A 21,604-nucleotide genomic window follows, 5' to 3' on the forward strand; every position below is an offset into this window, starting at 1 on the left:
AGGAAAATACTCCCTGGCTATAAGGGGGTCTTGGGACAAGGGAAGGAAAGTGATGTCTAAGGACAGAAAAGCCACTTTTAGGAAATAGCTGATAGAACCAGACAAAATACAGCCCCAGGAAGAGCTCCATCTGAGGTCTGCCCTCAGGAAACCTGGATTTGGAAACTTGAAGGCAAAAACCATGGGTTCTTTTGTGCTCCAAAAGGAAATCCTCTGTCCCATGTCACCAATCTTAACAAGCCCTCACTAAGCACAGCCCCGCGCTGAGTGGTCTTCGCATTCTGTCTCTGCTTGCAACCGTTGATGGGGGTAGTATGCATGTTGTGATACTTTATTTTTAAATTATGTATTTATTTGCAAACACAGAGAGTGAGAGCCGGGCATGGTGGCGCACGCCTTTAATCCCAGAACTCGGGAGGCAGAAGTAGGAGGATCGCCCGTGAGTTTGAGGCTACCCTGAGACTCCATAGTGAATTCCAGGTCAGCCTGGGCTGGAACAAGAACCAACCTTGAAAAAAAAAAAAAAAGAAAGAGGGAGAGAGAGAAAAGAGACAGGCAGAGAAAAAGGGCATGCCAGAGCCTCCAGCCATTGCAAATGGACTCCAGGTGCCTGCACCACTTTGCACATCTGGCTTGGCTTTACATAGGTACCAAGGAATCAAACTCAGGTCGGTAGGCTCTGCAGGCAAGTGCCTTAACTACTGAGCCACCGCTCCATGCATGTCTCTATTTTCTTGGGAGGAAGTTAAGGCTCAGAAAGGCTAGACAATCTGGTCCAAGGTCACACAGCTGTTGGGACCAGGAGTGAAACCATCTTTAGAACCTGCCAAGGCCCTTCACCACGAATTCAGTTCTATCAGTGCCAACCGAGTGGTCACCTCTGTGAGGGGATGAGACGGGGGCCCACCCCAACAAGCCCCAGGAGACAGGGCAGCCACAAACCACCCGACAGGGACAGACCCAGCGGGGGTAAGGACCAAGAGCTCAGGAAGCAGCTAGAAGCCCAGTGCCCAGTGCTGGGCCACCTTTACCTTGATGATCTCCTGAGCGATCTGCCTTGTCTTGTTAATGTCCAGAGATGTCTTGGGGTCTCTCACAAACGAGTGTAACGTGCGCCCCTTGCAGAAACTGTTGAGGATGGTGGGGACAGGTCAGAGGCCTGCGGCTGGTGAAGGCCAACCTGTTCCTTGTGGAACTCTCGGAAGACCTGTGCCCACCTGCTTCTCGAAGGTTTGCCACTCTACCACAAGTCGAAGAACACATGTTCTCCAGCCAAGCCCGAAGCTTACTCCTACCGGGGCCTGGCTTAGAAGTGTCAGGCACACACCCAGGTGCACACCTGTTCTTGTGGCCAGAGGCTTGCCACCCGGCATGAGGCAACAGCTCATGCACACTTCCAGCCATCCCGGGCAGCCCAGCCTCAGCAGGGCCAGAGCAGGGCATGAGCTCATGATCTCAGAGAAGAACTTGGCCTCTAGGCCTGTCACCTAGGCTCTGGGGTTCTCCCCAAAGATTTCCAATGTTTTCAATGTTTCCAGGGTGACCTTGAACTCACAGTGACCCTCATACCTCTGCCTCCCGAGTACCGGGATTAAAGGCGTGTGCCACCACGCCCGGCAAGATTCTTTTTGTTTGCTTGTTTACTAGTTTTATTTACTTGCAAGCATAGAGATACAGACAGAGGGAGGGTAGGGGCGCGCCAGGGCCTCTAGCCACTGTGAACAAACTCCAGATGCCTATGCCACTTTGTGCATCTGGCTTATGTGGGCATTGGGGAATCGAACCTAAGTTGTTAGGCTCTGCAACCACCTTAACCATTGAGCCATCTCTTTAGTCCTCGAGATTCTTTTGCTTCACCCTCTAAGTGCTAGGATTCCAGGTGTGTGCTACTAGATCCAGCTCTGTTTGCCTAGTTAAAATACATTTTATTTATTTATTTGATAGAGAGAAAGAAGCATGTATATACAGAGAGAATGGGCACACCAGGGCCTCTAGTCATTGCAGATGAACTTCAGACGCATGCGCCACCTTGTGTATCTGGCTTATGTGGGTACTGGGGAATTGAACCTGGGTCATTAGGCTTTGCAGGCAAGCACCTTAACTGCTGAGCCATCTCTCCAGTCTATGCTTATTTATTATTGTTTATTCATCCATTTATTTTTTTAAACTATTTTAATCTTTTTAAACTTATTTATTTGAGAGAAAGAGAGAGGCCTGGTGTGGTGGCGCATGCCTTTAATCCCAGCACTTGGGAGGCAGAGGCAGGAGGATTGCCGTGAGTTCGAGGCTACCCTGAGTCTCCATAGTGAATTCCAGGTCAGCCTGGGCTAGAGTGAGACCCTACCTTGAAAAACCAAAATAAATAAATAAATAGTGAGGAAGAGACAGAGAGAAAGCGAGAATGGGTGTGCTGGGGTCTCTAGCCACTGCAAACGAACTCTAGACGCTTGTGCCCCCTTGTGCTTACATGGGTCCTGGGGAATCGAACTGGGATCCTTAGGCTTTGCAGGCAAATGCCTTAAACACTAAGCCATTTCCCCAACCCTCATGCATTTATTTTTAAGATAGGGACTTGAACCAAACTCATTATTTGCCCAAGGGTGACCTTGAATTTCTAATTCTCCTTCCTCCGTGTCCTGAGTGCTGGGATTATAGGCATGGGCCACCACACTGGGTTGTGTTATCTTTTTTAATTTTTATTTTTTTTAAATGTCAGGAGGTTAAGTGAGGAAATGAGACTCCATTTTTGGCCTCTTCTGTTTTTACATAGTATCCAACTGTCCCCTGGGCAGCAGTAACTAAACCATACTGCCCTGCTGGGGCGGGGGGGGGCGTTCACAAGCTCAACCACACTTCCGTCTGAGGGTCATTCTAGGTCTCTCTCTCTCTACTAACCTTTCCACACCTTCCAGGGCATCCACGCAAACAGCAGGGACAGGAAGGCTGTGCTGGCCCCAGGGCCCTGTTGGGGACTGCTCACCTGGTGATGATGGCCAGGCGGGGCGGGTTCATGCAGGCCCCCATGAACAGCACTACATTCTCGTGCCTCGTCTGCCGGTAGTTCATCACCTCTTTCTTGAACAGCTTCAGGTGGTCCTGGTTGTGGCCGTCCATCTCCAGCAGCCGAATGGCCACCTCGCCATGCCAGCGGCCCCGGTGCACGCGGCCCCAGCGGCCCTGCCCGATGGGCTCGCCCAGCTCCACCTGCTCGAAGGGGATATCCCACTCCTGCAGGTACACGCTGGTCTGGCTGGCTTTGCGGGAGATGGGGCCCCGCCAGGGCCGGCGGGAGCTGGGCAGGTCGTCCACCTCATCCTCGTCATCTTCTGCCTCTGACTTCCCAGCTTCAGGCTCCTCAGCCTGAAAGGAGAGCAGGCTGAGGGGAAGGGAGTGGACCCTCTCCTTCCAGAGCCCGGGCCAGGTAAAGGAGAGGCTGCGCCGACAGGGCGAGGCTCCAGCGAGTGGGTCACTTGGCACTGGTGTGTGAATGTGTGTGTCAGTCACTCTAGCACAGGCTAATTTGAAACTAATTCTGCAGCTCAGGCAGGCCTCAGACTCTGTCTCCCAAGTGTTGAAATGATAGGCATGAGCCACCACATCCAGCGATCTCTGTGTCTTCATCCACAAAATGTGACTGCTGGCCATGTGACTTCGAGGTCCTTCATCCTGCCAACCCTCGAAGATCATCCTGGGAACTGCACTCAGCTTTCTGGTATCCTCTTATCTTTACATAGAGTGTCCAACTGTCCCCTGGGCAGCAGTCACTAAGCCATACTGCACTGTGGGGGTCACAGGTTCAACCACACGTCTGTCTGAGGGTCAAGACAGCTTTCTTTTCTCTCTCTCTCTCTCTCTCTTTTTTTGGTTTTTCAAAGGTAAGGTTCACTCTAGCCCAGGCTGACCTGGAATTCAGTATGTCGTCTCAGGGTGGCCTCAAACTCACAGTGATCCTCCCACCTCTGCCTCCTGAGTGCTGGGGTTAAAGGTGTGCGCCGCCATGTCTGGCCCTTCCTTTCTATTTTTTTGAGGCAGGGTCTCAAGTAGCCAGGCTGGCCTCACATTTATTACGTAGCCAAGTATACCTTAACTCCCAATCCTCCTAGCTCCCTCTCCCCAAGTGCCGGGATTAGAGGCATGTACCACTGTGGCACATTAAGGGTAAGACAGTTGTGGTTCTTGACCCTGGATCCAACTAGAATCACTGAGCACACTTCGACAGACAGAGTCAGCCACAAGGCCAGGGCCCATGCATCTGACCGAGGACCGGGAGAATTAAGCATGCACTTCATCTAGCAAAAGGAAACTTGCTCCTTGCACACTGCTTCGTTCTTGCCTGTGGTGCGTGTGCATTCACACCCACAGCAGGCCTGGCCCCCCTCACTCCCCAGACCTCCATGCGTGTTCTAGGAGCCCAGCGGCCTCTGGGCTCTGCAAGCAGTCATCCACACTCACCTCCACTTCGTGAACCTCCAGCACTTGTGCTTTAGGCTGGTCATCGAGCCTAAGAAGGAAACAGACTTTGTTAAGGAGACTCTGAGCTGGGCAGAGGCCACTCCTGGGCGAGCTCTGAGACAAAAGGCCACTAGGCCTAAGCCTTTGCTGTGACCCATCTCTACAATCAAGGCTATGGGGAAGTGAAGGCCCAGGCCTCTGTGTTCTCTCCAGGCTGACTGAAAGCAGTGGGGTCTAGAGGTGGGGATGAGGGGTGGGCGGTTACCACCTGGAGCCTGCAGTACCACGTCCAGAGCGCACTTAGAGCCTGGAGCCTCACAGCCCTGCCTTTGAGATCTGGATGTCATTTCCTCATTGTTTGACCTCACAGGACTTGATCCTTTTGAGCCGGCTGCACCTTCCACAATCCCTACCTCACTGGGCTGAAGGCTGTGAGGAAGCAGGAGCAAGGTGCTCAGTACAGTCTGACTCCAGAGGCCGGAGCTACCTGTAGGTAGCAGGTCTCCAGCTCTGTGTTCCCCCCTCCTGGGCCATAGGCTACCTGCAGTTCCCCAAACACCCCCACAGAGTACTCCCTGCACTGACAGGCCAATAGGCCCCTAGGCAGGCCCAGGTGAATGAGCCCTGTGCTCTTGACTGCCTCAGAATGGGAAGGTCAGCGATTTAGGGGTGGGGTTGCAGATGGTAAGGTATTTGGGTCCAGCATCAACAAGTCCCTAGGAAGAGAAAGGGACGCGATTTAGTGTGCATACCGTGTACTGTCGGGTGCGTTGGGGAGCGGACTTGGGCTTGCCTGTGGAAAGGCTGAAATATCTGAAGAAAACAAGAAATGAATGTAAAGTATGAATCCACCTTCCTGCGTCCCCGAAGACACCAGCCTGGAGCCCAGCACACCAGGGATGCCACCTCTCCCCTGAACTGTGTTACTCCCCAGCTCACTTCCACGGGACCAACTTGAGCTCATCTTTCAGTGGACACAGACCCCAACTCTACAGTGTGCAGGTCCAGGCAGGGGCCCTGGGTGTGGGATTTGGGACAGTTAGCACCACAAGCCAGCAGCAGAAGTTAAACGTCGTGCCTGGCTGCCACGGCTGTTTACAGTAGGGAGACCGCCTGCCTGGATGGCAGAACGCATCGATTCTGTGGGCTCAACACCTGCTGCAGATGCTGGGAATTTGCAGGGGGGCCCCAGCCCCTTGGCTGTAGGGACCGGGCAGCTAGTGCGCAACTGTGGAGGAAATTCCCCAACCATGCACCAGGAGCCGCAGGCCGAGTATCCAAGGCTCACCCCTGCGGTCCCAGTATAGAAAGACTGACGCTCAGGGACACCAAAACAGGTCGTCTCCCCAGTGTGTGACCGAAGTGCCCCAGGGCTGGAGTGGACCCTGTGCTCCCTCAGCCAAAAGGGAGACAGGAAGTGGCAATGGTCCACGCTATGAGCAGCCCCCCTCCTGCCTTGGACAAGGACCCTCCCTCCACTGCCTAGCCATCAGCTCTTCCTTTACCTCCTTCCTTTTAGAACTTTCTTCAGGGCTACTCTGACAGACGCAGTGGGTTTCCTTATTGTGCCTGACATTCTGGGAAGCTTGAGGGTCCTGGGCCTCAAGAGACCCTGCGAAGGTCTCTCCAGTCACTAATCTCTCATCCTCACAGACTGCCAAGGGCACCCTGGCATTTCCACCTACCTGAAGCATTTCCACAGAAGCTACGCATGCCCAAGGGATGGGGGTCAGGGAGAAATGGCACCCAAGAGAGGGCAAATGTCTCCCTGAAAAGAGTACACAGTCCATTCTGCTGTGAACATGGAATTCCCACCCCGCCTGGCCCCAACATCTGCAGGACGTAATGGGTCCTTCAGGAAGCAGCATGGTCGTCCCTCACTTTAGGGGGCCCTCCTGTATATGTCCCAGAGCTAGCAGCCAAGCAGACCCTTGGGTGGAGTCACAGCAAAAAGGGCATGCTCCCCTAGGCCCCTGGCACACGCCTGGGCAGAGCTGTGTGCATAAGGACTCCCAAATGTTTCAAGTCAATTCCTGAATGGAGCTGAGGTGAGGAACAGAAAAGCCTGGAATGACCAAAATATTGTGGCTTTCACACAGTTCTAGTAAACCAAAGAAAATCAGACACATAGCGTTGGTTTCCTTTGGTGGGTGAGAAACAAAACACTGTCCATACAGAATCTTTAGGGGCACGAATATGGCCAAATGTAACTGTACAGAACAGTTTTTGTGGAAGGGAATGAAATTCTGTTTTAATCCTTTGAGTTTTCTGCAATAAGAAGGTAGTTCCAGTGATAGCCAGCAGGTGTCACTGTGTGGCATCAGACTGGGAAAGGGGAAGCCTGACAGATGGCGCCAAGAAGCCATCTCCTTGTCATTATGTACTGGGTGACAGCAAACAGCCTCTCCCCTCACTAGGCAAACCCAGGTCCTAGCGCTGCTTCTGCCACTTTCCACAGGTGTGACCTTGAACAAGCTGCCTGCGCTTCTGTGCCAGAGGCTAGACAGGGCAGATTCCAGGGTCCCTTGGCCCACCTAAGGGCCCACCTCTAGGTCCTTTGCCCTGCCACCTTGCCCAGCGCTGCAGACTCGAGTTCCTGGGGTGTGGGGGGGGATCGGGTAGCAGGGACAGAGGATGGCAGCAGGGGCAGTTAGTGGATCCCATGCAAGACTCACCTGGAAAGATAAACTGCTGTCTATGATGAATGAAGTAGGCAGCTTTAAACAGAAGAGGAGGTGAGTCACACACAGAACGCAAACGCGGGGGGCTCATGGGCTTGGGGAAGGGGCAGGAACTGGTTACTGGCTGAGGTGGCCCCACCCCAGGTGGGACTGGTGAGGACAGGCACAGCCATGCAGGAAGGAGAAAGAGAGCTGAAGAAAACTGGGGCTGCAGGGAACCCAAGAGTTAAGGAGCTGCATTGGAGGATGGGTGCTCCGGACCCATCTTAGTGACCATCCCCCTGCAGAGCCCCAGCCAGTGCACACTGGGCAAGCCTAGGCCACTTTTTCTCTGGAAAATGCATTTGAGCCAGGAAATCATGACACAGCAGGAGAAAAACTGTGGCTCTGAAAATGCTCAATAGCCAGTGTGCAGAGCAGCCAGCCTTCTCTGTCCTGAAGAGCCCTGACACGCTTTCTCTCTCTCTCTCTGACTCTCTCTCTCTCTCTCTCTCTTTTTTTTCCCCCCGTGGTAGGGTTTCACTCTAGTCCAGGCTGACCTGGAATTAACTATGTAGCCTCAGGGTGGCCTCAAACTCATGGTGATCCTCCCACCTCTGCCTCCCGAGTGCTGGGACTAAAAGGCGTGCGCCACCACACCTTCTCTCTCAAGGGACATACTGGCATTCTGGATTTTAAGACAAATTGTTTTTTTTTTTCTTTGAGACGAGGTTTTCCTGTGTTTCCTGGGCTGGCCTTGAACTCATGGCTTGGGACTCCTGCTTCAGCTTCCCAAGTAGTTGGGATTCCAGGCGTGTGCCATCAGGCCATGGGGTGTTCTAATTTCAGTCCTACCATCTGCTAGGCTCTGGAGGACTTGCCCAAGCTTGCCTGTGAAGGTCAACCTCGGTGCTCCTGGACAGCACAGGGCGGGTATGTGGCAGTCCCTTCCCCAGGTTAGACATCGGCCAGACTGGCCCAGCCCCCAGGGCGTTGCCTCATGGGTCTACTAAGATCACAGAGAGTGAGAGGGGGCAGTGAGTGTGCCTACCACCTCATGGGACATGTGTGAGTGAAAGGACTTCTGTGACCGTTTTGTTCGGCTGTTTCTTCCTTTAAGAGTAACCAAAGTAAGTGGATTAGCAAAAGACCCTCAGAAAATAATGGTAGCGTAAAATGGGAGGGGAAGTTAGTCCAGAGGGCTATGGATCCGTCTCAGGCAGAAGTGAGCGTGTCGAGAGAAGGCCTTGCTAAGAGGTCTCCAGCGGGGTGTGTAGTAAGGCGCAGGAACGGGGAAACCAAGCCTTACTCTTCAGTCCCTCACCTCCCCCAGAAGCCCTCAGGTCCCTGAGAGATGACCAGAGGCTGCATGGCCAGCTGTGGGCTGTGTGGGTGTGGCCCTGGCAGGGGTCTCCTGGCACTGAGAAAGCTCTATCTCTCTCTTCTTAGACCGGGAGCTCCAGGGCCAGTGACTGGGGAGGGGGGTTGCTGACCTGGACCCCACGGCCAGAGAAGGCAAGAGGGGTCACAGCAAACAGGAACCTCACAGCTGCCCCTCCTTCCTCCAGTACTGCAAACTGGGTAGGTTAAGGGCTGATGGCAAGACAGCAGCTCAGTGCCACGTGGGTGAATGGGCTTCACTCTGCTCCCTGGAAAGGTGCCATACCCCAGCTAGTAGAGACTGCAATCCTGGCCTCTCCCTGCAGACCCCAGGACAGACAGATCTGTGCATGGAGCTGGAGGGCAGCTGGGGTCCAGGTCTGCCCTGTTGGCACTGCCTTGAGACTCGGAGGTCACACGTGGTACTTGCGTTTTCTAGGAAGGGATGTGAGGCCTCCTGTGAGGAGCTAGCCCCAGTTGCGGAGGGGGCAGGGAACAGGGAGGGCCTCCGCGCCTCAGCCTAGGCACTGCCACACCAACTGGCAGTTCAGAAGCCAGTGAGGCAAGTCACCATGGGCCCAGAAGGGCAGCCTGGGGCCCATGCTGAGAGCCCAGGCTCTGCACCACACCTAACTCGGGAGAAGCCACTCCTTCCCTCTGAGCTCCAGCATCCGGGTCTGTAAGGGATACAGCAAGGGCATCAACTCCAACGTGGCTTAAGCTCGTTTAAGGCGTTCAGCATGAGCTCCATACACGCCAGAGGTGGCCACATCTGACCTTGACCTTCCAGGTTTGCTGAAAAAGCAGGGAGGGGGGGTCTGAGCATATCCCCCCCCCTACAAAAAAGCCCAGAGGCGTGGTACCTGGGAAGTTGAATCTGCTGTCCCTCTGGCCAGGTGAGGGGTTGGGGGGCGTGGTGGCACTGGAGGGGTTGGATGAGGTCGGGAAAGGGGCCGGCGACGAGGGGGTGGAGGACGTGGTGGAGGACGGGTTGCTGCTGGAGTCCAGGTTCATGGCGGGAGGGTGCTCCTGTAGAACCAGAGATGCCAAAGTGGGCAAGGCTGCAAGCTTCACCCAGGCACCACCAGCGGTGGGGGCCTCCCTCCCTTATCTGTAGGGTTGGAGGTCAGCCCAGGTCTTCAAGGAGTCTCAGGTGATGAAGGAAGCACTTAGAGACCCTCCCCGCCAGGACTGCTGCTCACGGGCCTGACTTCCGCTTGTACGTTCCTCCCTCCCAGTAGCCCATCCTGAACCCATGATCGCCTTATCCGCCCACAGCTCCCGGCAGGTGGGCACTTGAATCAATGCTAGGCACAGACCCAGCTGCCCTGGGATTTGCAGGGAAAGCCAAGATCACAGCCTCTCCATCTGCAGACACCCTTGGGCGGCTTGCTGATCACACCTGCCTGGCTCTGAGCTGGGCAGATGCACAGTAGTGTTTCTTATTCAGCCCCTGACCACCGTTTATACAGCGTCCACTGTGCAACAGGCCCTCTGCTAGAAGCAGGGAGGTGATAATGAACAATTTTCAAGGGGTCACTGCTCTTGTAAGCCTTGTCCCCAAAGGACTGGAGACTCTCAGAGACTCCCTAAAACCCTGCATGAAGATAGCAGCTTGGGGTGGTTGTCATCCTGGAGGGGAAGAATTCCAGAGCGGAGGGGCTGGGGATGTAGGTCAGTGGGTGCTTGCCTAGCATGCTCAAAGCCCTAGGTTTGCGCACATGAGGCGGGGTGGCACACACCTAGAATCCCAGCATGCAGGTATGTTGCAAGTTGTCTCCTTAATATTAAAGTTTCTACTGCTTCTATTAGGAGATACTTTGGAGACTTAATTAAATGAAACTCTGAGTTGACTCTAATATTTTGTGGGTGTTTAGGAATGTTAGATACGGGTTGGGGAAATGGCTTAGCGGTGAAGGTGGTTGCCTGTGAAGCCTAAGGAACTAGGTTCGGTTCCCCAGTACCCATGTAAGCCAGATGCACATAGTGGTGCATGCATCTGGAGTCCCTTTGCAGGGGCCAGAGGCCTTGGCACACCCATTCTCTCTCTCCAATAAATAAATAAAAATTAAAATAAAAAAAAGAATGCTGGATAGCTCCAGGAGCAAGCAGCTGCTTGTATGCACCAATCCTTCCTTGCTGAGAGGGTCAGGCTTGAGATCCAAGTGCAATCTACAATAATGATTTTTCCACATCGGTCTGCACCGACCGACAGCGTCGCTCCACGTCTGTTCATGTCTTACACACAGGTGATCAACTGCTTGGCTTAATTCAGTAACCTCTTTTCCTCAGTTACTCAAGGCCTGCCAGGGAATTATAAGATAGCATTTCAAGAAAGCATTACTGCGTGGAGGGCTTCATTTGTACTGTGCACAAGAGGCTTTTCTGAATCTCCCTTGCCTTAAAGTCCTCACTGGCTATCAGGATTGCTGGACTATATACATATATATATATATATATATATATATATAAATGGGTACAATAAGGGGTGTGGTGAGAGAGTTCATTTCATAGCTAGGGGTTTTTCTGCTGGGAGGATGGCAAGTCTAAAGATATAGCTCTTTATCTCCAGGAGTAGAGTGGCTTTTTATTTTTATTTATTTATTTTTGTAATCCGGGGGACTGAGCCCAGGTCCTAGGTCCTTGTGTGCTGGGTAAGCACTCTATCACTAGTTACCACTGCAGCCTGGACTTTACCATCCTCCTGAGAAACTAGTGCTAAGGGTGTGCCACAGCACACAGATGAGCGTCTCCCGAGTGTGCAAAGCTGGCCCTGCGGGAATGTGATCTGGTGGACGGGTTTGCTAGCAACCTTCGCCCAGCAGGAAGAGGAAAGCATCAGCGGAGGGTGTGGGCTGGGCCTGCGCACGTGGAGACCGTGATCCGCCCTGGGGCTTGAGGGCCGCGGGGTGGGGCTTGGAGTACCTAGTTCTGTTTACCCAGCTGTGTTCCCGACACAGCTGAGGCTTTCGATCAGAAGTGGCTGTTTGGGGAAGGAAGTCTGTGGAAAGTACACCACCTATGACACCACCAGGACCCTAAGAAACTGATCGCGGCCCAAACGAACACCTGCTGGAACAAGCTAGGTCTTCAGAAGTGATACATGAGGACCGGAGAGATGGCTTAGCAGTTACGGTGCTTGCCTATGAAGCTTAAGGACCCAGGTTCAACTCCCCAGTACCCATGTAAGCCAGATGCACAAGGTAGCACGTGCGTCTGGAGTTTGTTTGCAGTGGCTGGAGACCCTAGTGCACCAATGCTCTCTCTGTGTGCCTCTTTCTCTCTCTCAATAAATAGATAATTTTTAAAAACGTGATATGTGGTCTTTTATGGGTCATACATGTGTCTCTAGGAAACTCCACAATCCACAAAGCTTTATTACCAACAGAGCAAACCCCCTTCCCCGTGCCTTGCTTTCCCTTCCTCTCTCACCCTCCCTGCCGAGCAGTATAGACGCTTGTGACCGTACTTGCCAGGACAAAGGTGGATGGTATTCCTGAGGGTAACAGCTGAGCTTGACCTCTGGTCATATTCAACTATGTAGTGAGTTTGAGGCCCTCCTAGGCTACGTGAGACCCTGCCTCAAGAAACGATTCCAGGGGCCTGGGGAGATGGATCGGGTGTAAGAGCACTTGCCATTTAGGAGGCCTGAGATAGTCCAAGTGCGATTCCCCAGCGTCCATGTAAAAATCTGGGTGTGGCCCTGTACCTGAGCAATCTCGGTCCTGCAGGGAGTGGAGACCAGAGAAATGCTGTGGCTGAAACAGCAGCTCTAATTTTGGTGGGTCTGTCTCCAGGAAATACACAGATGAGTGACAAAGGAAGGCACCTGATGTTTTCCTGCCATCAACATGTGTGTGCACAGGCATGTGTACCTGCACACACACGGACACATGCCATGCACACACTGCACATCACGCTACACACACACACACACACTCCAAATCAAAAGAATTTCAGAGATGGAAGGAAACCTCAATTACCTTCTACCTATGACAAGCATTGATGGGGTGGTTCTAATTATGATGGTGATGATTTGGAAAAAAAGTAAATTCTGGGCTGAAGAGATTGCTCAGTGGTTAAGGCACTTGCCTGCAAAGCCTAATGACCTGGGTTCGATTCCCCAGTATCCATGTCAAACCAGGTGTACAAAGTGGTGAATGAATCTGGACTTTGTTTGCAGTGGCTAAAGGTCCTGGCATGCCCATTCTCTCTTTTCTGTGTCTCTCTTTCTGTGCAAGTAAATAAATAAGATACTTTTACAATTCCAGTCAGTAGATACGAGTGTGAGCATGCTGGTTAGGACCTGCCCTGTGGGTGGTTTGTAACTGAAGTCCAGCAGCAGCAGGGCGGGTGGTCTGAGACAGGCGTGCTGAGTGCAGACGGGTTCCACCATCTGTGCCAGAGGGCCACTGCGCGGGTCTGCGGCACAAGGAAGGCGCGTGTGGGGTACACAACAGGTGATTAATACATGTTTGCTCCACTCTTACAGACCTGCTGTTTAGGATCACACAGTGCTTAGGATAGACTTTGGGTCCAAAGTAAGGCCAAAGCATCAAGGGGGGGGGGGGCGGAGAGAGTGTGAGAGAGAGAGAGAGAGTGAGTGAGCGCTTCAGGGAGACTCTGGGTTAGGCAGGCCTCGGATCTGGGCCGATGCCAATGTCTCCTGGGGGTCAGAAAGAAATTCCTTGGTCAAGACAACTAGGGCCAAACTAGTTAATGCCAAGTGTATCAGTTTTCTCTCTTGATAGGCCTGAAGGCTTGGGGTACACAGTGCACTCTGGAACTTTCCAGAGGTTGTAGGCTGACCCTACACAGTGACAATGAAATAGGAGGGCTAGGTCCACTTTGCCCTTAACTGTTCCTCCTCCCAGTCCAAGACCCCAGACCCACTACCAGTCCTCACCAGTTGGGCCATGCCTAAACCGGAGCAGTGGAGGGTGGCCAGGAGGGCAGGCTGACCCCTCCCCTTTGCACTGTACCTATGTGGCCCTGGGCAGTCTCTCTGAGCTGTAGTGTGTCATCCCTAAAATGGGCACCAGCAGCCATGTCACAAGTGTGTCCACTCACTGACCCTACAGTCCACGGAGATGCTACTGACTGGAGTGTGTCAGGAGCCAATGTGTGCCAGGGGTCATGGGGTGTCTGCGTCAAAGAGAACGGGGTGAGAGAGGGGGAGATGGCTGAGGAAGGGATCAGAGGGGAATGGGAAAAGATACGCCCCTCGGCACCATGCTCCCGGCTCATAGCAATGACCACTAGCGGGTTCTGGACTGACGGCGCTGCCCACTGAGCACGCCATCCTCAGTGGTGGGGGCCAGACTGTCGGCCTTGCCCGGCTGAGTTGATGAGCAGATGCATGCAGGAAGGCTGGGGGAGGTGGGCTAGCCGTACAGGGTCTAGGAGAGCCCAGGTTGCCTACTCAAGGTTACAGAAGCAAGCAAGGGGAACCATCGCGATGCATACTCAGGGCAGAGGATCTGGGATGAGGATCTGAATGTGTGTTCCCCTAAAGTTGGCATGCAGAAATCCTGCCCCTGCCCCACGGGGATACTGTTATCAGGAAGGGCCTTTGGGAAGTGCTCAGACCACAACTGTGGGGGCCTTGGTGGGTCAGTGCCTTTATCTAAGAGGCCAGAGGGAACTGGCTGGACTCTCATCACGTGAAGACACAAGGAGGCGCCAGCTGTGAGAAATGGGACTGTTGTGGGGGAAGGCGCCAGGATTTGGTTTCTCTTATCTATAAAACGGAGCTGGTGTCTCTCAAGACTACTGTGAGGGCTGAATGAAACCCCAGGGGGAAAGGGAAGGCTCCCTGCACAAAGTAGGCACTCAGGATGTGGACAGACACCAGGACCCCAACTTCTCTGCAGATCTCAGGGTGACATTCCACTCCTGCGCTGGGCCTGACCAAGGTGCTTTGGGGAAGACGTCCTGCCCTTCCTGGGGCACTGCCCGGCTTACCTTCTTTGTCAGCGCCTTGGGGAGGGTTCCGAAATGGGGCTCGGCCGCTCTGTCCACTGGGTTGTTGATGTCTGAGGGGACAGATTCTGTCCTCCGAAGCCTAGCTACTGCTTGGGAAGGAGAGACCCGTTAGCAGGAACAGAAGATGCGCAGAGAGACACACCCCGGTGGTGGGAGGGCAGGCTGGCACTCACGCGGGAGGAAGGATATTCTACAGGCGGGGGCTTCTTTTGTACACTTGTTGTGACACTTCAACCTGCACAGGAGGCGAAGGCAAAGCCAGCGATCAGAAGCCTTGAGGGAGCTGCTTGGGCAGTTCTGCTTGGGCTGCCTCAGTTCCCACAAAGTTCCCAACAAACCCTAGCTCCGAAGTGCATAGCACCCTGCAGGCTTGGCAGGAACAGATGCTATCTGCCATGTTCATAGTCAGCAGGCTGCCTCAGACCCGCCCTCACTTACTGCACAACGACCTTTCCTTTTCTATTTTAATTTATTTTTATATTTATTTATTTATTTATTTGGGAGAGAGAGAATAGGCACACCAGGGCCTCCAGCCACTGCGAATGAACTCCAGACACATGCGCCCCCTTGTGCATCCGGCTGACGTGGGTCCTGGGGAGTATCCTTCATTTTCAGAAAGCTGGAGGCAAATCTGACTGGATACGAGAAGCAGCAGAAGAATGTCTATATTGAGCTGGAGAGATGGCTTAGCGGTCAAGGCGCTTGCCTGCAAAGGACCCAGGTTCAATTCCCCAGGACCTATTAAGCCAGATACACAAGATGGCACATGCATCTGCAGTTCGTTTGCAGTGGCTGGAGGCTCTGGAGTGTCCATTCTTTTTCTCTCTGCCTCTTTCTCTCTCTCTCTCTCAAATAAACAAATGGATAAAAAGTAAAATATCTGAAAAAAGAACATCTACATCATCAAAGGACCTCAGCCCCGCCCCAATAGAGACTGGCTTCTATATCCAGGTGCTGGCTAGATTTCCTGAGGGCCAGTCCTGGGCCAAGAGCAAGACGAGCTGGGTCTCCTCTGGGCCCCACCTGCCACACCAGGTGTCAGAGGTCCCATCAATGAGATGGGCTGGCGGGGCGCTCTGCGAGCTCTCACTGCAACTGCAGGATGGTGTGGGGCTCAGGGCCATCCTGTGCCCACACATCAGGATGGGCACTACAGGTTCCAGGATCCCAGGAGGCGGGGGGGCTCTTTGGGTATCAAGAAGGTTGTCAGGACACAATCTATCTGGCGTACACAAGCCTAGTACCGCATGCCTGACCACCGCCCGAGGGCTGTCACTCATACAAGCTCAGGTTCTCAGAGCAACGCTGATGGATCACTGACCCGGGTGGCTAAATGACAGACCTGAGGCCCAGAAAGAGCAAGTGTCTTGCCCCAAGTCACTCAGCAGTGTAGGGTACGGGAAACTGGGAGCTGAGACTTCAGAGCCAGAAGCACCCTCCATAAGGTGTGTGGGCAGCCAGACAGCAATGGCAGACTGTACTCCACACTGTTCCCTACCATGTCCTTTCCCACAGAAATCACAAGTGCTCCCCCTCCTCCCCTCCTTTGGGAAATTTCCTTCCTTTCTTCCTTCCTTTCAAAGAAAGGAGACTTTCCTCCACTTTCAGAAAGCTGGAGGCAAATATGACCATATTTGCATATGGCCAGAGTGTCTGCACCACAAAGGACCCCAGGACAGGTGGCATCTACATTCAGGTGCTGGTACAGCCTTGGGCCAGGAGCAAAGGGCATAAAACAGCAAAGTCGGGTTGATATAAAGTCTCCATTTCCCCCTCACTCCTCAGTAAGTCATCAGCCAACTGTTGCCCCCGTGGCCCACCTCTTGGGTGCTAAGATGTGAGGCTACACGCCAGTCAGGACTCCTTTCAGTTCCCAGAACCTGCCTTCCTCCCTGCCTCTGCACCCTCCTTCTCCTTTCATCCTAGGAGCACCTTGTTCCGCCTCCCCTAGAGGCCTGGGCGCCTGGGGTGCTGAGTGGAGCTGGGAATACTCCAGTTAAAGGAACTCCTGTAAGTCGGACTTGACCTAAGGCCTGGAATGAAGTGACGGGGCTGTCACTGAGCGTCAAAAGCTCCGCTCCCTGGCACCGCCCGCGGCCCTCACCTGCAGTGCTTGCACTTGACGCCGAACATCATGCTCTTCTGGCAAACGTTGCAGACCTGCGACAACCAGGACTTCGTGGAGAACCTGCAGTGGGGTACAGACATGCCTGGAGGCCAGAGCCCGCCCACGGAAGGGTTTCTGGGGAACGGGGACCAGGCTTCATCCCAGAATCCCAAGAGTTCTTCACGGGGTGAGGGGGTCACAGCTTTCTCCCCTGCAGGCATCGAGATCTCCCAGTCCCAAAGTCCAAATTCTAGGAATTTACCCAACAGATAGGCCCCCTGGGGGTCCCATGTCGCAAGATGCCTCCGCAGCTGGCGTCCAGCAGTAAGAATGGAAGTAACCTGTGCCCACCAGCAGGTGGCGAACGAGTCACTCCGCACAGGGGAACAAGGGCTTGCAGAAAACAAGTCCTTCCACAACCTCCAGGTCACACTGACAGGTGACAAAAGCAAGTCGCACAGGACATGATTCTATTGCTAGGGAAGTCAAGCACAGCACCTGTGACTAGGGACCTGGTCTTCGTCTTTCCCTGCCGGTACGTACCGGAAGTACTGTAAACTCTCACATGCATTTTACTCCATATAGATCAGGACTTTTTTTTTTTAAATATGAAACTAAGAAATATAGCATTTGTGTGAAAAAGGAAGCAAATGAACATATATACATATTTGCTTGTCTAGGTAGTTTCTAGAAGGATATGTAAGAAACTGTGGAGACCTGTCTACAAGGAAGCAAAGGAGTCAGGTGAAAGTGAGGGGTCTTTTCTCTTTGTCCTTTCAAACCTCTTAAAGTTTGAGCATATGTATTTCCAGTCCAAAATCTAAAATTTTAAAAATATTTTATTCATTTATTTACTGGAGAAAGAGGTAGAGAGATAGAGAGAACAGATGTGCCAGGACCTTTAGCCACTGTAAATGAATTCCAGACACTTACCTGCACCACCTTGTGCATCCAGCTTACATGGGTACTGGGGAATCAAACCTGGGTTCTTAGGCTTACCAGGCAAGCACCTTAAATGCTAAACCATCTCTCCAGCTCTAATTTTGTTTTTAGGTTTTAAACCTTGAGTGACTTTAGTTTTTTTTTTTTTAATTTACTTATTTATTTGAGAGAGACAGACAGAGAGAGAAAGAAGCAGAGAGAGAATGGGCACACCAGGGCCTCTATAGCTACTGCAAACAAACTCCAGATGCATGCACCACCTTGTGCATCTGGCTTACATGGGTACTGGGGAATGTGAGCCTTGAACCAGGGTCCTTAGGCTTCACAGGCAAGCACTTAACAGCCAAACCATCTCTCCAACCATAATACTTTTTTAAAACAAAAAAATATATTGTTGGGCTGGAGAGATGACTCAGTGGTTAAGGTGCTTATCTGCAAAGCTTAATGATCCAGGTTTGATTCCCCAGTACCCATGCAAAGCCACGTACTCAAAGTGGTGTATGCATCTAGGGCTCATTTGCAGTGGCTGGAAGCTCTGATGCACCTATTCTGTCTGCCTGTCTCTCTCTGCTTGCAAAAAAAAAAAATAAATAAATAAAAATATTTTATTTTATTTTTAATTTTTTGTTTTTTGAGGTAGGGTCTCGCTCTAGCCCAGGCTGACCTGGAATTCACCATGTAGTCTCAGGGTGGCCTCAAACTCATGGTGATCCTCCTACCTCTGCCTCCCAAGTGCTGGGATTAAAGGTGTGTGCCACCATGCCCGGCTAATAAAAATATTTTAAAACGTGGGGTGGAGAGATGACTTAGTGGTTAAGGCACTTGCCTGCAAAGCCCAAGGACCCAAGTTCAATTTCCCAGTACTCACATAAACCAGATGCACAAGGTGGCACATGCATCTGGAGTTCATTTGCAGTAGCTAGAGGCCCTGGTGTGTCCATTCTCTCTGTCTCTTCCTCTCTCTCTTTCTCCCTCTCTCAAATAAGTAATTAAATAAACCATTTTGAAAAATTAAAAACACAGGATGGAGGGATGGCTTAACAGTTAAGATGCTTGCCTGCAAAGCCCAAGGATCCAGGTTTGATTCTCCAAGACCCATGTGAGCCAGCTGCACAAGGCGGCGCATGCACCTTACAGTGGCTGGAGGCCCTGTTGTGCCCATTATATATCGCTCTTTCTCTCTCTCTGACTTTCTCTCTCAAATAAATAAGCATAAAAAATTAAAAAAACAAACAAAAGATATATTAGAAAGAAGAATGAGAGGCATCCTCAAAAAAAAACAAAACAAAACATCAGGTCAGTCCAGAGAGCAGACAGGTCTCTCATTTTTGGAGGACTATGCTTTTTTGATGTCTGTATGTGTGTTCATATGTCAATGTGGGTATATATGTGTGCTTGATACATGTGTGTGTTCATGTGTCAGTGTGGGCTCACGTGTGCCATGCATGTGTACAGCTTTCCGGCGTTGATCCTTGCCTTCCATCTTATTCCAGGCAGGGGTTCTCGTTCTCATGTTATTTTTAAAATATTTATTTATTTATTTATTAGCAAGCAGAGGAAGAAAGAAGAAAGACAGACAGCAAAGGGGAAAGTGCGGGGGATGAGGGAGGGTATTACCATGGGATATTTTTTATATGGAAAATGTTAATAAAAATTGTGAAAAGAAAAAAAAAAAGACAGACAGTCAGAATGGGTGTGCCAAGACCTCCGGCCACTGCAAATGTATACCAAATATACGCCCCACTTTGTGAATCTGGCTTTACATGAGTACTGGGGGATCAAACCCGAGTTGTTAGGCTTTGCAGGCAAGCATCCTAACTGCTGAGCCATCTCTCCAGCCCTCTCATTCTCCTTTTCGCTGACTTGCTGTGTTAGCAGGCTAGCTGGCCTGCGAGTTTCTAGAAAATTCTCTGACCTCCCATCTCTCTGCCAGTGTGCTGGGATTACAGCAGCTCGTCGTGGCTTCCGGCTTTCACTCAGGGTGGGTGGCTCTCAACTTGGGTCTTCACCCTTGCACAGCAAGTGCTTTACCCACTGAGCCACCTCCCCAGCCCCAGGAATGCACTTCTTGAAAGCACAGCATATCACAGTCACAGCAGACTGGATAGGACCAGCATTCGTGGAGCAGTTTGTATCATAGCCACAAATATGAACTTCCTTGATCATTACAACCACTTCCAAGAGAGAGTCAGACACAGGAATCTTGGAAACCAACTCACAGAGGGTGGGGCAATGGCCCAACCTAGCTGTGTGTGTGCCCCCGAGCAGCCTCCCTGACACGGAGGGTGAAGGACCCCAGCTTGGACAGGGCTGTAAGCAGAAGACCCTGCACATCAGTGCTCAGGCTCTGTCCCTTTGGCAATGACCTCATACATGTTGCTCAACCCTTGGGAGCCAGGGTTCCCCCTTGGGTGTGAACTTTAGGCCAGCCTCAGCACATAGCTCATACTTCCCGTGGAAACAACAGGGCATACATACAGGTCACAGCATTCCCTACTGTGCTTACCACGGCCTTTAGCAGGGACAACCCAAGCACCGGTGTTCCAAGGCTCTGTCCTGATGGCTGCCCAGGGGTAGTGGGATGCCAACCCAAACCCTGTCGCCAGCATACACCAGACTCGTGACCATAGAGGCCAAAACCTCTGGACGGTCTTGGCCATGGGTCCTCTCCTGTACATGTCTGAACATCAGTCACTAGGACTATTCAAAATCCAGACTGAGGGCTGGAGAGACAGCTCAGTCGTTAAGGCGCTGAACCCAATACCCGCATAAAGCCAGATGCATAAGGTGGCACACGCGTCTGGAGTTTGTTTGCAGTGGTTAGATGGTGCACCCATATTTTCTCTCTCTCTCTCTCTCAAGTAAGTACAACAATAAAAATTTTTACAAATATTTCATTTATTTATTTATGAGAGAGAAAGAGACAGATAGAGATACAGAGAAAATTGGCACGCCAGGTCTCTAGCCACTGCATATGAACTCCAGACACATGTGCCCCCTTGTGCATCTGTCTTACGTGGATTCTGGGGAATCAAACCCAGGTCCTTAGGCTTCACAGACAAACGCCTTAGCCACTAAGTCATTTCCTCAGTCCCTCAATACATATATTTTTTTAAATCCAGACTGACAGGCCAAGAAACTCGGGGGCGGAGCCTGAGAATGTGGATTTTCAACAAGCACCAGAGGACTCTGCTGTGTGACTGGTCTTTTAGGACCTGTGGGACATGAAGGTGGGGGAGCAGGAAGCTTTTGCTGCTCCTTCCCATGACTGTGGCCCTCTTTCTATTTCTGAGGGGGAGGGCACTTTCCCTCAGAAGGATGATGATGAGAACACGGAGGAGCACATGAGAGGGACCACAGAGGTGGCTGCTCATAGGACAAGAGCTCAAGGGGGTGCAGGTCTTGTCACCCCAAGATGGTCAGTAAGCCACTGGCAATGAGCAACACAGACAGATGCCAGAGCTTAGTGACAGCTATCATAGTTTAGCACTGGCCCCCTCTGCGCCTCCTCCCCACCCTGACCTACCTGTGTGTCACTGAGAGCCCAATATCCCTTCGTACCATCTGTGGGGATCCGTGTGGGAGATCTGTGGGGAAAGAGGTCAGGTTAACGAGCTGAGAAGGCACTGTGAGGACAGCTTGTGCCTGAGACCTTGGAGCTCAGAGATCACAGGCCAGATGGGATGTGACAGTGGGGGTCACAGTACCGAGACGTTTCTCTGAAGTGATATCTATCAATCAGGGACAGGCCAGACCTGGCTACGCTAGGGGAGGGGTGGTCACCCTCCCTCACTGCCCAGCCTCTGCAGACGCTCGGTCAGTTTGTACACGCCTCAACCTCTCACCCTCTCTCTGGGGCTTAAGTCTGGTTAAGCAGGCAGAAGCTTGACCTCGGAGGAGGACAAAGGGCTAGTCCCTTCCAGCAATCAGAAGACATTCCTTGCCCATCTTGGCAGGAGGAACAAAGACAAAGACAAAGTGCAGCTCCTCCCTGCTCATTCTGAGCCTTTGGAGATATTCAGATACCATATTCTGTGCCGATGAGGGCCACAGGCCCTGAGGGGCCCCATTGCTTGCT

At 52.2% G+C, this 21,604-nt stretch overlaps 1 protein-coding gene across 5 annotated transcripts in view; it reads right to left on the reverse strand.

Moving 5' to 3' along the window:
• The window catches only part of Ksr1 (kinase suppressor of ras 1), a 166,705-nt gene that overhangs the window by 12,004 nt on the left and 133,097 nt on the right, over positions 1 to 21,604 (reverse strand). For 2 of the 5 annotated variants that reach the window (XM_045158601.1, XM_045158603.1), the window contains exons 6-15: positions 21,053 to 21,113; positions 16,582 to 16,665; positions 14,651 to 14,712; positions 14,457 to 14,563; positions 9,356 to 9,521; positions 7,128 to 7,169; positions 5,205 to 5,265; positions 4,453 to 4,501; positions 2,981 to 3,360; positions 1,032 to 1,128 (exon numbers count right to left, since the gene is read on the reverse strand). In XM_045158601.1, the coding sequence (XP_045014536.1) occupies positions 1,032 to 1,128; positions 2,981 to 3,360; positions 4,453 to 4,501; positions 5,205 to 5,265; positions 7,128 to 7,169; positions 9,356 to 9,521; positions 14,457 to 14,563; positions 14,651 to 14,712; positions 16,582 to 16,665; positions 21,053 to 21,113 (1,109 nt within the window). Of the gene's footprint in view, positions 1 to 1,031; positions 1,129 to 2,980; positions 3,361 to 4,452; positions 4,502 to 5,204; positions 5,266 to 7,127; positions 7,170 to 9,355; positions 9,522 to 14,456; positions 14,567 to 14,650; positions 14,713 to 16,581; positions 16,666 to 21,052; positions 21,114 to 21,604 lie in introns of all 5 variants that reach the window. The other 3 variants (XM_045158605.1, XM_045158604.1, XM_045158602.1) reach the window with 2 other exon arrangements.

Source organism: Jaculus jaculus, chromosome 9, assembly GCF_020740685.1.
Source record: "Jaculus jaculus isolate mJacJac1 chromosome 9, mJacJac1.mat.Y.cur, whole genome shotgun sequence".
Taxonomy (NCBI): Eukaryota; Metazoa; Chordata; class Mammalia; order Rodentia; family Dipodidae; genus Jaculus; species Jaculus jaculus.